The sequence below is a fragment of the Euprymna scolopes genome, chromosome 32 (assembly GCF_053919585.1).
Source record: "Euprymna scolopes isolate OS-2025 chromosome 32, ASM5391958v1, whole genome shotgun sequence".
In the NCBI taxonomy this organism is placed as follows: domain Eukaryota; kingdom Metazoa; phylum Mollusca; class Cephalopoda; order Sepiida; family Sepiolidae; genus Euprymna; species Euprymna scolopes.
Genome location: NC_136513.1, coordinates 78783458 through 78798750, shown reverse-complemented (window position 1 = coordinate 78798750; position 15293 = coordinate 78783458). Strand labels below are relative to the sequence as shown.

The following is a 15293-nucleotide window of genomic DNA, read 5'->3' as shown; positions in this document are numbered from 1 at the left end:
CTATACTTGTACCATTTTTTTTTTTTTTTTAATTTTTTCAATTTTTCTAATGAACAAGTAAACTGAATTATTTTTTAATGTTTGCTTAAATGCATAAAAGCTGCTCAAATACAATCACATATCTACACATTTCAGGTATCCACAAAAAAAATGTCATAAAACATTTTGTGTACAGATTTTTAGGCTAAAATGTATTTTAGCCTGACGATTCCCTATTGTTGGAGAAAATACTGAAAATCGATTTATTAAATATATCTATTATCTATCTATATAATATCCTACTTTGTTAGTTGTTACACTTTGAAAAAGGTCAAACTGCTATAAGAAAGCTAATCTGGCAACCCTGGACAAGAACATGAGTGATCTCCCTTTGATGTAGTCTTGTTTCTGAATATCATAATATATGATCATTGTTGTTATGGTGCGAGACTTAGTAATTTCGACATGCAGCAATTTTTCACAGAACAAAGCCAACGAAACGTTACATAAAAGGGAACATTTGAAAGACACAGGGGGGGGGGAGAAAAACATTATCTGCAAAGAGGTATTGAACTGAATGAATAAATTAAAGATTGCCTCCTGCAATGAAATTTTATTTGTATTGAACTCTGTAGCACAATAATACTTTTAAAGTATTTATTAGTACTTAATTTATTAAAATCAACAAAGATTATAGACATGGGTTAAACTGCTTTCTTCAGTTAAAAAAAATAGCCTGCCAAAATAAACTAGGCGAATTCTAAGAAAATTGCTCAATCCCAATGATCCTAAAATTATGTGTATATATATTAAGTTGAAAATTTAAAGATGTGACTGAATCTGATCTGCTTTGGGCTCCAAATAGGTAGTATCATGAAAACGCGACTGCAGTTTGGTAAAAAGCTTATATTCAAAATATTCAGAAAACTCTACCTACCATTAAACACACAAAGACAAAAAATACTGGTTTGATTTTATAAAACCATCTAAAACTTGTTTAATTATATATACATGGGTTTATCAGGACACTGACATGACGATACTTCTCCCCCTACAAGTAAACCATGACCATGTATTCAAAATAGTATTCAAAGCTCAAATATGATTCGACACAGCTATGCACTGGCTCATACAAGAAATGGTACACCGTCTGGTCATGTTACAGGGCTTTATGTTGCGAGTGAAACAATCGCAAGTGATTTGTTTTTTTAAAGTGGCAACTAGAAATAAAATGCTTATCTTTTGACGATTGTGTTTTTTGTTTTCACTACTCTTCCAAAGCTCATTACCAAGTGAAAAATGTCTTTTCAACCTCTTTTTTTTTCTCCTTTTATGAAACTAGCAAAGTCGAATTATTTGAACAACTAGCGGGGGTACCCGGCGTTGCCCGAGTGTTTGTTTCCGGGACGGGGGGGGGGGAGTTTTAAAAAATGTTATGGTAGGTAAGTAGGAAGGATCAAACCCGGAGTCATGAGTAAAAGTAGGAAAATAAAGTGTGAAAAAAAAACAAACAAAAAAAAATCTGCAACGTTAACAGTTCGGCCACCAAGAAAAGTCCATTCCAGTTGTTTAGGAAAAAAAAACAACAAAAAACGACTACGGTAGGTCGGCGCGAACGTGAAAATATAATGTGAATTGTCCAGCATGCTAACCACTACGCCACAGAGCACTGCAGCTTAGTTTAGTGATTTTAAATAACTTCACATGAAAGAACTACGAAGCCAAACCGGTGTTCTCTTCTCAACTGTTCCTTGTGAACGATCCCCAAACGGTGTTAAGTGGTGGCAGGGGGAGGAGGAATTTATTAGAGAGAAAATATTTTACCACTTCCATTGATCTTAACCGATTTTGGCCGTGACTTCTCAGCAGAAAAAGTATAGCAATCTAAGATTATCGAGGAATTTGAGAAATAATAATCCTATAACACACCTCAGATATTGTTCTGCCGTTTGTGCATATTATATTTGCATGAAATATCTTCATTTTTAATCCTATTAAGGTCAAAATCCGACGGGAAAAAATGAGTTCATTTTATTTATTTGAACAATAAAAGTTTAATAGAATAGTATACTTTTTTTAACGAACGCTGTTTAAAAAACACCAGAAGTCTTAACATAAAATTTGTTGCATATTTAGAACTACACGTGGATTTGACTAGTAACTTTTCTATTTGGTTAGGAAACGAAAATATTTAGTTGTCAAGGGTCCACTAAAGATAAATTTGTCCAGAGAGCTCCGTGTTACCTCAAGTAACAGTGTAATGTTGTCCAGGAACCAACCCACATGTGTGCGGTTTCAGCCGCAAAGGAGACCACGACAAAGAAAAGGAAATAACTCCAACTCACTTGTTCTTTGTAGCAACAACATTTATTTCTTTATTCTATCTTTACCGTTGTGACGTCCCTCATGCGATAGTCTATCATGCCTCACATGTAATCACAAATGTTATCCACATCTCTTGAACGTTATCTCATCTACCAAGATCTAACATTATCCATTTCTGTCCTTTTTTATATAATTTTCTTTTTTTTTTTTTTCTTCCCCGGTGACCTCACTTTGTATGCATTTACGTACACGCATTCACACTAGGTTACAGTTTTTTGCTTGCTAAGGCCCAAATGATGACATACTTTGTAATACCTCAGGACTAATCCTGCCTTGGTGCGAATTATATGTATAAAATTCTCTAGGGAATACACTGGAAGTGGTCCCAAATCTCTACATTACCTTCCATGTACCAAATATCTACCTGTCCCAGATCCAAGTGACCCATGGATACAGAACTTTAAAACTTCAAACACATATCTGATTTTAATGAAATTCGAACCATATATATTTAGAGAGAGGGAGGGGGTCAACATTAAAACGAAAGTAATACGGTGTTATGATCAAAGTGAAAAAGTGCATAGTGATCCTCATTTGATCCCAAACAACGTTGGGTCTTCCTGCTAGTACACACGCACACACGTGAATACAATTTGACATTAAGATTTAACAAAGCGGAATATTTAAAACTGTTCTGTCAGTTTTGGTAAATATTAATCTATTAAAAAAAAAAAATTAAAAAATAAGAATTTCATTTCTAAGGGATTTCATAATCTGATCAGTCCTTTTTATTGCTTACTAGCGGGGGTACCCGGCGTTGCCCGGGTGTTTGGAGGTGTGTGTGTAAGGGGTGAGGGTAAAGTAAAGAATAAGCGAAGTAATAACCCTGTTTAAATATTTAAAAAAAAAAAGAAAAAAAAAGCGAACAAACATAAAACATCTTTAAAAAAGAAATCGGAAAAACAAAAGTCAAGAAAAAAAAAAAAAAAAATGATGAACGTGTTCGGAAAAACTAAAACAAAAAAACACAGCAAAAAGTGAAATGGCATAAATAACCCTTCGATTCGGTTAAGTTCATGGTGCGTTTCACCCAGTAGAAAACATAGAACAAAAACGAACGTTAAAATTTCATTCCACTTTTTTTAAGCAACTACGAAGTAAAGAAAACCCAAACCGGTGTTCCTTCGTAACTGTCCCTTGTGAACGATCCCACAACGGTGTAAGTGGTAGTGGGGGAAGGAGGAATTTATAAGAGAGAAAAGATTTTACTACTTCCATTGATTATAACCGATTTTTGCAGTGAACTCTCAGCAGAAAAAAAAAATATAGGAATCTACGATTATCGAGGAAGTGGAGAGGTAATAGGCCTACAACACATCTCAGATATTGTGCTGCAGTTTGTGCATATTACATTTGCATGAAATGTCTTGATTTTTAATCCTATTAAGGTAAAAATCAGAAGGGAAAAATGAGTTCATTTCATATATATATAGGGACTAGCAGAGGGTGCCCAGTGTTGCTCGGATGTTTATGGAACCCCGAGAGGGGGGGGTCAAAACAAAAGTAGTGGGGGTGCCCGTTGCCCAGGTCTGTGTAGGTGATGTAATAAGGAATCCAGGGGGAGGGGAGTAAAAAAAGTGATAGTGGCGGGGGGGGTTAAAACAGTCGGCAGGTGTTTAAAGAAAAAAAAAAATGTGGTAGGCAGGCAGGCTTGAACATGTAACGCGAAGGAGGAAAAAAAAGGGTAAAAAAAACATCGCCCAAATGTTGAAATTAAGCGTAGTCAATCTAACAGATACGATCACTTGCAAAAATGGTGATGCAAAAACCGACCCTTCGTGTAGAAAACTGGCCAGTTTAGAGTGAACGAATTAATATTTTTGGCCAATTTATCGATATTTGTCATCTGAGATGTTGAGCTTCAAAACACTGATCTTGTTAGGATCCGTTGCGTCTGTTGAAAGTTTTTGGCAGCCATACCTACATACATTCACACAAACCGACGATTGAGATTTATATTATAGATGTCATCAAGTAAGTAGAAGTTAACCCTCCAACAGTCTAGAGTCCTCTTCCAGTCACCAATGACACTGTAGAAATCTGAAAAATCTAATTAGAGTCAATTTTCCAAATTTTTGCTATACTCTTTCTCTCCTTTTTAATAACAGAGTTCCTTCAAATAAGAGTTAATGAGATGAATAGATGGTCAGTTGCAAATATGACCGAATATATCGAATAAAAGATGAGTTTCCATCTTAACGCTACTTGAAAAATTCATGTATTTCAACAGAAACATTGCTTTGATATCTATAATGCTGGGTTGTTTGCTGAAAGTATTAGATGAGAGGTGGAGTGTATTAAGTCACATCATTTGTAAACAAACACACGCACAACATCACAACTAAATCAAAGAAACAAATACAATTTTCCTTAATAATATACCATACTATAACTGACTCGAAAAAACAGGAAATGGCTGAAACTCTAGCGGAAAACCTCCAATCCTAGTTAAATAAGTAATATAAATAGATGGTAATGTTCAATGCTACCAAGATTAAGCCTTTTAATAATTACAAGAAACCTCAACCACTGATTGCCATAGCTAATGATACACTGCCTAAAAGTACTTCCCTCAAGCTCCTAGGCTAAACATTCACGGACAACATGAATTGGAACAAATACATGAAGATAATTGTCAAGACTGCTGCAAGTATGGTAGGCTTTCTCTACCGTGCTAGACAGTTACTCACACCTTGGAGTATCCTGTATCTCTACAAAGCTAATATTTGCCCATGCATGGAATATTGTTGCCACATCTGGGCTGATGTATCTGCCAAAAGTCTCACTCCTAGACAAGATTCAAAAGAGTCGCAAAGCTAACAGGTCCCACACTACCACCCAAATTTCAACTTCTGCGCCATTGCTAAAATGTAGCATCTGTGCCTGCTTTACAAATATTTTAATAGAAAGTGCACCGATCAACTCAAAGCGCTAGTATCCCCTCCTCGATGTAAATACCCCCGACAAGTAGAAAAGTCCCACCATTACATTGTAGAGATCCCTAGATGCCATAAAGCCTTCTACTCAAATAGCTTCTTCCCTCAAACTGCTAGACTTTGGAATTCCCTCCCAGACCCCTGCTTCCATGACTGTACCGACATGCAGAAGTTTAAATGTAATGTGAACAAACATCTTGCTTCCCATCTCCCTGCAAGTCTGGTCAGATCTACATAAAGTGAATTTTGTTATCGTTACTTATTCCATTACTATCTTCCAGTAAACTAGTAATCACAATATTGCAGAGTCACTGGCAGCCAACCCCCCTCTTTCTCTAGTTTCCCCATACCATCTTTTCAGAAACCTGTTGATAAGCAAATTGTCTTCATAAAATGATAAATAAAAAAAATTAAAAAAATGATGTTTTAAGCCTTTGATTGATGGTTTCAATGTAAAGAATAACTTTCCCAAAGCAAGGATAGATAACAAATTTTAACTATTCTTTGAACACATCTCTTATTCTGTATTTATTTTTATCTACTTTTACGTTTCCTGCTGTGTAGGCCCTATATCTATATTGCTTTTTACTATTGTGTACTTTTTATTAAAATTGACTTTTCTAACTAAAAATATGAATCGGGTGATACTGTGCAGGGGTCAGGTTCTTTTGTGATAACTGCTTTTATTGATATTTTATAAATATTTTTCGTTGTGTTTGATTTTATTTTGACTTTTTAATTTTCCAGATTGCACATCGTTTTTAAAATGGCCAGTGCTTCTGCGACTAAAAAAAAGAAAGGAGAGGGTTTCAAGAAAAATGGGAACTACAGTATTTTTGCACAGAAGTGAATGGAAATATACATTTAATTAGCAATAACCATATTTCTACGCCAAAGAGGTATAACCTGCAAAGACATTATGAAACGAATCATCTGTCTTATAATAAATATGAAGGTCCCATGTAGGTTTCAATGCTCAAAGAATTGATGGTTAACTTGACACAGCAACCGCCTTTTTTTACAAAAAGTTAGCAAGTCAATGTCACTCCCATTATTGCAAGCTATGAACTCAGTCGATAGATAGCGATGCATGGGAAATCCTACACCGAAGGACATTTTGTGAAACAATGCCTTATAAAAACGGCCGAAGTTGTATGTCCGGAAAAAGCACACTTGTTCAAAAATATTTTCCTCACCAGGAACACTGTTGCTGAACGGATTGATGAAATGTCACGTGATTTGAAGCAACAGTTGAAAGCTGAATCATTAAGATTTGAACAGTTTTCAATTGCAATTGACGAGACTGTCGATATCACTGGGATAGCACAGCTTGCGGTCTTCATCAGGGCCTGTGACAATAAATTCAACATGATTGAACTAATCCCTATGCATGACACTACAACAAGCCAGGACATCTTTAAGAATGTTGAACAGGTTCTGCATGAATATGATTTAGATTTGAGCAAGCTTGCATCCTTGTCTACTGTCGGTGCAGCGAATATGGTTGGCAGACATAATGGTGTTGCTGACAAGTTACAAGCAAAAAATAAAGAATTTACATCCGGATTTGTCATTTACACATTTTGACTATTATTTATCAACAAAATGCGTGTTCAAAGATTTTAAAATGGGATCATGTGCTTAGCTTAGTCATAAAGACAGTGAGCTATATCAGATGTCATTCTCTCAACCACCGTCAATTCAACCAGTTGTTAGAAGATATGGATAATCAGTTCACCAATGTTCCATTCTACACAGATGCACGCTGGTTGTCATGTCACAAAGTGTTGAAAAGATTTTATTTGTTAAGACAAGAAATAATCACTTTTTGGAGATGAAAGGTGAAAACACTGATGAAATGAAAGATGAAAGTTGGCTCCAGGATCTGGCTTTAGCCGTGGCCATTACAGCACAATTAAACGATCTCAATTTGAAATGACAAGGTAAAAACAAGCTCATCACTTAGTTGTATGATGATGTCAAATGCTTCATTACAAAGTTGAGATTATGGAAGTCACAAGTTTCAAATGAAAATTTAATTCATTTTCCTACGTGCAAAGAGCTAAAAAATAGTACTAATAAAAAGTCAGCAACAAGTTTTACCAAGTATGACAATCACCTTGGATCATTGTCAAAGTTTCAAAAAAGATTTCGTAATTTCTCATATTTTGAGCAAGAGTTTGCATTATTCACAGCGCCGTTTACTTTTGATGTTACTAAAGCAGATGAAACCCTACAAATGGAACTGTTAGAAATACAGATTCTTTATTCAGAGCAAAGTATTTTGAAGTGGGAATACCCGATTTCTTTTCATACCTTCCGAAAAGGTTTATAAATTTCAGAATGTTTGTCACACGGATTGTGGCAATGTTTGGTTTCACCTGTTTGTGTGAATAATTATTTTCCTTCATGAAATTAAGACTTCTTAGAGAACTAAGTTGACTGGCAAACACTTACTTTTTTTGTAAAGCTCGGAAATACACAAACTTCAGCCAGACATACCAGAGCTTGTCAAGAACAAGGGGTGTCAAACCTCAGGACAAAACATGTTTGAGTATTTGATAAGAAATGTTCATTTTTAATTATTATAATTTATGTGCATTCAGATATATGTTCCTATTTACTATGCCTCCCCACGGGAGAGAGTTAGACACCAGGGTCGTTTTTTTAATGTGGAGAAAAGGAACAAAAAATAAAAATAGTCTCAGTCGTGAAGGATTTCTCCACTGACAGAACAAGAAATTGAAGTGCAGCATCTGAAGAACAGATACTACACGTTGATCTTGTCCCAAAGGCATTCAGATATATGTTGGCTATGTATGTTGCTTTTTAAATTTTCCTTATATCAAAATAAACGGATTTATATGTCATGCTAATTTCATTCGTTATATTCTTTTGTTAAACTACAAGTACTTTTAACTTGCATTCTTGAATATGACCAAACTATTGCATGTTTCTAAATTACCGATGAAAGAAATATTTTTATTTAACGACTTTGATTAATATTGTAGGGGTGCGGCCCTCATGCCAACACAAACTGATTCCTGTAGCCCTAAGGGGCTCGGAGTAGGTATCACAAACCAAAATTTTATTTTCATTATATCTAAAAAAAATTAATGTGGTCACATAGATTTTTGTAAACCATAAACAAAAGTACCAAATTTATTTTGGTAGTTCAATTAGCCATCAAGTTATGATCGTTCAAAGTTTCTCAGAAAGTTGAAAATTAGCTATCATGGTCCAGAAGTCAAATTTCATATTATATAGCTAAAAATGTAAGCTACTAACAAGTAAAAAATCCTTATAAATGTAATGTCATCTTGTGGTAAATGAAAATTAATATTAATGAAAGCAATAATTATTAGATGAAACCAACCTAAACACTAGGCAAAAAAGTGCAAATATGACACGGAAATGCATCTTTGACTGTTCATATCAATTTCATTTCAATATCTAATGTATTGAATCTTCTTAGTATGATTTATAACACAGATCAAGATAATTTTTTCTTTTAATTATAAATTTATAAAACTACTCAATTGTGGACCATGTAAAAGCAGTCGAACAGACAATTTGGTAAAAAGGGGGGGGGGAAGTATATGTTACTTAAATTGCTGTAAACATGTAACCGTTGGAGGTAGAAGCTTAAAACTTTGCAACTTTATTAATTTTTGGGTGAGGAATTAAAAAATGTTTGCCTTGTTTCTAATAAAACTTTTTGCCACAGAGATATTTTTAATTTGGGAAATTTAAACTCGCCAAAAAAGGACCGACAATAATAAGATTTAGAAATTCGTTATACAAAAAGTCGAAGTTATTTTTTTCAAGCATTGAAAAACTTTCAACTTAAAAGACAAGTAAACAAGATATTTTATAGGCAGAGGTCTTACTATAATTCCTTTCCTTATTGATTTTTTTCTCAGAATTCTTTCATAAGCTTCTGCTATGGTAGATATATCAAGAACACTCCAAATCCTACCATCACTTGAAACTGGCATTACCTCAAAACCTCATCTGTAAAACAAATGCTGACTCTACCTGCGCAATGTCATCTGACAAAGGCCATTGAAAAAAATCTTTTCTACCTTTGGTTTGCGATAAAAATTTTATTACAGTGCTGGATGCAGATATAACCTCAATGACTTGGCTAATGTAAAAGTTGGTGTCATAGTAGACAGTAACCCATTGTCCTTGATGCTCATAACTGAAGATATCCCGAGATGGTTCGTCATCGCAACTGCAAGAGTTATCTGAATGTTCAGCAGTTTCACTGAGGAACTTTTTTTGTTGCTTTGGAGTTGGAAATGAATCAACTAGATTTCTTATCAACAAGTCAGAGAGAGCAGCTTCCAGTTGAACTTTATTTCCACTGGTGTTGATTTTGACACTTACCACAACCTTGACATATCTCAGTTCAAGTTTATACATAACCACCTGATAGAATATATAGGTCTCGGGGGTACTTCTACACTTTATCGCCAAAAATGGAGACGCCATTTTTTTGTGCACCTGTCGCAAAAATCCGAGGGAGTAATCAGTATTTTAAACTGACCAAAGCATGAAATAAATAACAAAAAAAATTAAACTAGATAATGATTTTTCGGTTTCATTTAAATTAATTTGTTGTTGACCCTTTAAAGTTACTTTAATTCAAAAAAAAAAAAAAAAAAAAAAAAACTACTATAAAAATCCAATGTTGCTTTCATTACGAAATTGTTTTATTAAAATTATATTTTCTTACGCAAACTTTTCAATAAATGTTTTTGAAATTATATATTGATAAATTTTTATACAGTAAATGTTTTGGTTTTCAAATAGCGCTCGCCCAGTTTAAACAATTATGAATATGTCATTTTCTGTTTTTAATAATTTTTTTCATTTTCTGTTTTCAATAATAAAAATATATATACGTTTCATGAAAAATATTCCCGTTTTCATTAATTAAATCGAAACATTTTCAATTAAATAATTACGGATATATGTTCTTTCACTTTCTTTATGTAAATAATAAAAATTTTTCCATAATTCTTTCCTGAGTAATTAATAGTTTAATTTTTTTGTTATTTATTTCTAACTTCGGTCATAGTTTAAAATACTGATTTCTCCCTCGGATTTTAACGACAGGTGTGCGGAAAAAAAAGAAAATGGCGTCTCCATTTTCGGCAATAAACTGTAGAAGTACCGTCTCGGGAATTAAAAAAAAAGATTTTTACAGTGAAATTAATTTTTTCATTTATGTGCCACGTGCATAATTATATTTTCAGTTATTTTTTAAGTAATGTACAGTGTAATTAAAAAATAATTTAACAAAACCTTCAAGTTTATCAAAAACGCCCGATAGAACATAAAAAAAAAATGCACACTTTTACGTGAAATAAATTTTTTATTTACACAGGACTTGTTGCACGTAACTTAAAACTGAGTTATATTTTGTTAATTTTTTTTTTAAGTAATGTACAGTCTAATAAAAAAAATAATAATTTAACAAAATGTTAGATATATGAAAAATACTCGAAAGAACATAAGTAAAAAAAAAAAAAAAAAAAAAAAAAAATGGGGCACTTTTTTTTTTTTTTTTTTTTTTTTCAAATGAAAAATTTTTTTCCGTCAGTTACAACTAAAAATGCTTTTTGGTTTAAAATGTACCCAGTTTAATTTTTAAAAGATAATTTAACAATGCTGAAGTTTATCCAAGAACATATGAAAGTTTGAAAGAAGATATAGAAAATAAACAAATGACATTATTTTTTAAATTGTGAATTTTCATTTCTTTTATTGATGTGCTTCTTACACTAAAAATATTATTTTAAACAATAACTTTCTATAAGTTTTAAATAAACAAAAACAAATCCATAGTGAGACAAGTTGTTTGTTTACGTTTTCGTTTGTGCTGACAGTTGATTTTCGTGATGGCATCGAGTTGTAAATCTCGATGTGTAGGTACATTCACTTTTATTAGTGGCGCTCCTTGATTTATGAGCGCAGTAATATGACACTAACAGATTATTAAAGAGATATTTCTCCACAAAACTGCGATTTTCGGTGATTTTTCAATTGAATTGCTTTCAAATTTCTTTCACTGAAGTTTTCAAGTTGGATTTTTTGTAGAAAAAAAACCTTAAAACCCTTTTAGCTTACCCTATTTATAATTGACCTTTTTTCTTTAAAATGGTACTATTTTTTTTTATATGTAAAGACTCACAATATCGAAAGTTTGAAAAACAGTTTTTTGTGTAAAAAATAAAGCAGCGTTCACCAAAATTAGTGACATAAATTGAAGTAACCTAGAAAAAAAAAAAAAAAAAAAAAACTATTAAAGACACAAAAAAAAAATTATATATCTATAAAGCAAAAAGATGAAATTTTATTTAAATCAAAACTATCAAAATAACCAAAAAAATAAAGATATCGCAAATTGAAGTTAAGGGAAATTGAACTTTATTTACCAGTTTTCACATCCTAAACTAGGCTAGTTTGGAATACCTACTCTGAGTTTGACATGCCTGTCTCGATTTCCTCCAAAGGACAAAGTGAGAGTTCACGACTTTTCACAACTCCTTTGCAGGTATTTAGGGTTGGATGAAGGTAGCATTTGATTTCAATATTTTCAAATATTTTAGTTTCAGTATTTTCTTGGTTTGTTCTTCATTATAGGTCTCAATTAATAGGCTGCCATTAAATTGTTTTTTGATAGATTTAGGTTTTAAAGTTTTTAAACTTTTTTCAATTCTAAATGGGGACAACTGGCTCAAAGGAGTTTCCTCCATTGATTCCATGATAATAAATGTTGGGGAACTTCTGTTTTCTTGGCTCTTCTTCAGAGCTGCTGATGTCAAAGACATCAGAGTGTGTTCTTTTTTTGGTAGTTGGGTGTTTTTCGTAGGAAATAAGCCATATTATGATTTTATTTTTTTTCATCATCTTTGCTCCCCACCCGTCTCGGAGCCCTACATGGGAAGTGCCTGGGGGAAAACCCATTCGCCCAGCCACAACAGGGATATAAAGATTATATACTCGATTTAGATGATATCTTTAATGAGCACCTGTTTTCCTTTGATGTTACTCTGGGATACTAGTAATTAAAAGGGTTTTCAGCCATGTCATAGATATTTCACTTCATCGATTGACCCTCAGCTACTGCTTTCCACCATATATTAGGAAATAGTTGTTATTTGTGGGGGAGGGATAGGCATATTGTGTTAATGATAGGTTTATGGGGTGGGCAATATATGATGGGGCTGGACATGACCAGCCAACCCCGGCTAGCCTAATAAGGGTCAAAGTGGTGTGTTTGGAAGTGGGAGTACTAAAACCTGATCTCCAAGTCTCTCAACCACCAGGATCCTATGGTCAACAGATAGCCCCATTGAGGGACTTCTACTCTCTGCAGGGGGATAGTCAACATATTCTGATGCCCTGCTGACAGGGTCAAGTGGAATCTGATCAGATTTTGAAGTTCTTTTTTTAATAGCATATATTTGTTTTTGTTTTTTTTTCCGGTTTCTATTTAACCCATAGTTGGGACCCTAACAGGTACCACCATTCCTGGTCAGAGTGGACCTGGGAGAAATCGCAATTAAAGGGTGGCTCCACGCTCCCCAAAGCCTGCAAACTGGGGCCTCACCATCGGATATACTTTGTCATATTCAGCACCGAGAAGTAGGGAAGGAAAAAGAAAGGGGGGGGGCTGTTTTTATTTTTGTAGAACATAAGTTTTACAAAAGAGAATAGAAAACAAAAACAGAAATCGATGTAGGTGAATTTTGTCTAAGAAAGCCAATAGGCAGCCTGATCTGGTAGCACCAGGAAAAAAATAGGAACTTGTGATGGTGTTGCTCATGGGATGTAATGCAGCATTTTATTATTACGAGTACATGAAGCAGAAATGGTAGTGATAAGCTACATAAGATAGTGGCTATCAGGGTAGATTATTGAATTTGTATGTGGCATCTTGTTGCAAATCTGCAGTACTTTGGTCCAGAGGGATGGTTGAACCCGTACTCCAAATATGAAGAGTATATTAAATTCACAAACAGTCCCAGTCAGAGAAGATGGGAAGTATCGATGTTTATATATATATATATATAAAATATATTTTTAGTCATCGACATACAGACCTGTTTCGTTGTTTCACAACTCATCAGTGCCGCTAGACTAACACCTCTCCCAAGCCGAGGATCGAACCTAGAACCGTCGTGATGACAGTCGGCAGTCCTACCCCCTGACTACGGAATCGGTGGCCGAAATTAAACTGTCCGAACGTCTATTTAAATAAACATCCGTCCGCCACTCGTAGAGGGCTCAAACGTTTGTTTGTAAACAAACCGCGAGCTTCGCATTATTTCAGCTAAATTAAGTAGCGAGTAAGATAATTTACGAGAGTGCTCTACCGAAGAGGGGAGCTTTATAAAATATATTTTTAGTCATCGAAATACAGACCTGATATATATATATAGCACCTGGTATTTCCAAATGGTCACCCATTGCTTAACTTTGATAATCTAATGAGAACCTGTGTGGCAATGAGATTATGCCATATATATATATATATATATATATATATATATATATATTAGCCTAGGTGTTTGTAGATGTGTGGTGAGAAAAAAAAAAAAAAAAAAAAGTGGTAGTAGGCAGGCAGGCAGGCTCGAACCTGTACCCCGAAGGAGGAAAAGTGGGGGGGGGAAAAAAAAAATAAATAAATAAAAAAGTGACGCGTTAGCTGTTGTGGCCATCGCCAAACCAGAAGTGACATTGGTTTAAATTAAGGCTAGACAATTGAAAAGAGGCTTTCGAAAATATTGGCGAAAAAAAAGCGACCCCTCCATGTAGAAAAGTGGCCAGTTGAGGATGAAGGAATTAATGCTTTTGGCCAATTTTTCGATATTTGTCGTCCGAAGGGTCGCACTTCAAAAGGATACCGATCTCATAAAAATCAGTTGCCTCTGTGGAAAGTTTTTCTGAGACATACATACATACATTTAAACAGACAGGTGAAATTTATATTATAGACTAGCGTGTGTGTAGGAAAAAAAAGAAGTTTTTGTAGGTATGTAGGCCTGAACCCAAAGCTTTGAGGCGAAGGCAGAAAAGAAAGTGATAGCCTGATAACTTACTGTGACATTACGAGGGCAGCGGAAGTGAGAATGGTTGAAATTAAACGATTAAAAAGTTAAGTGAAGGAGTTCACACAGGTGCGTAAATTTAATGATGTCAAACATCATGCCATAGGAGAATGAAATCCTGCACTTAAATTTGGCTGCAAGCCAGTTTCTGTGTATTTGTTTGGTTCCCCAAGATGGTGGGGGGAAACCAGCTCCCCATAAAAAGAGGAGCGTCTGATATGACAGGATTTTCCCCCCAAAGCTCATTGTTTCTGGACATGCGGGAACAGTTCGCTTTCGATTTTTAGTCTTGCTTTTATACTGAAAAGCTAAACAAACATGCGGAGACCAAGAAATAGCGCGATTCTAGGGAATACCTCTCCTTCACAAATAAGACCACTGGAAGAAATTAGGTAGAAACCAATAAATGAAAAAAAAAAAAAAAATCTAAATAGGACAGATCCTTTTGAATTGTTAACGACCTTATTTATTCCAATGGACTTGTTGGTCTAGTAGTCCATATCAATTTGCCGCTCTGATACGTCATTGTAATATACCTTCCTAGTAGCTTCTTCCCAAGAACTACAAACTTGTGGAACACTTCCTGCTGACCGTTTTCCTCCTACTTATAGTTTTAGTCATTTCAGGGCTGATCCCATGATAAACATCTCCTGCCTTTGTGATAATCATTTTGTGTTATTGTTACGTCATACATCAAGTGACTCGCACATACCTCGTCTGGAACGATCAACAAAAACCACAAATGATACAAGCATTCATTATCATCATCACCATCATCATGACAGGCTCCTTGCCCGGACCAATGTGACTTCCTCTCCAGTTTCCTGTCTTCCATCAGCTGCCTTAGATCTTCAGGTTCACAGTTGGC

At 34.5% G+C, this 15293-nt stretch overlaps 2 protein-coding genes across 2 annotated transcripts in view; one reads left to right on the top strand and one right to left on the bottom strand.

Annotated features, from left to right (window-relative positions):
• Positions 1–15293, bottom strand: part of LOC145256176 (protein MON2 homolog) — a 1437553-nt gene that overhangs the window by 1379855 nt on the left and 42405 nt on the right. The window lies entirely within an intron of this gene.
• On the top strand, positions 6387–6887 carry LOC145256175 (general transcription factor II-I repeat domain-containing protein 2A-like). Its single transcript, XM_080114763.1, has one exon. The coding sequence runs from the start codon at positions 6387–6389 to the stop codon at positions 6885–6887; it is 501 nt and encodes a 166-aa protein (XP_079970889.1).

Bases quoted from the DNA above. Each gene is read 5' to 3' on its own strand.
- LOC145256175 (XM_080114763.1), top strand. From the start codon at position 6,387: ATGCATGGGAAATCCTACACCGAAGGACATTTTGTGAAACAATGCCTT.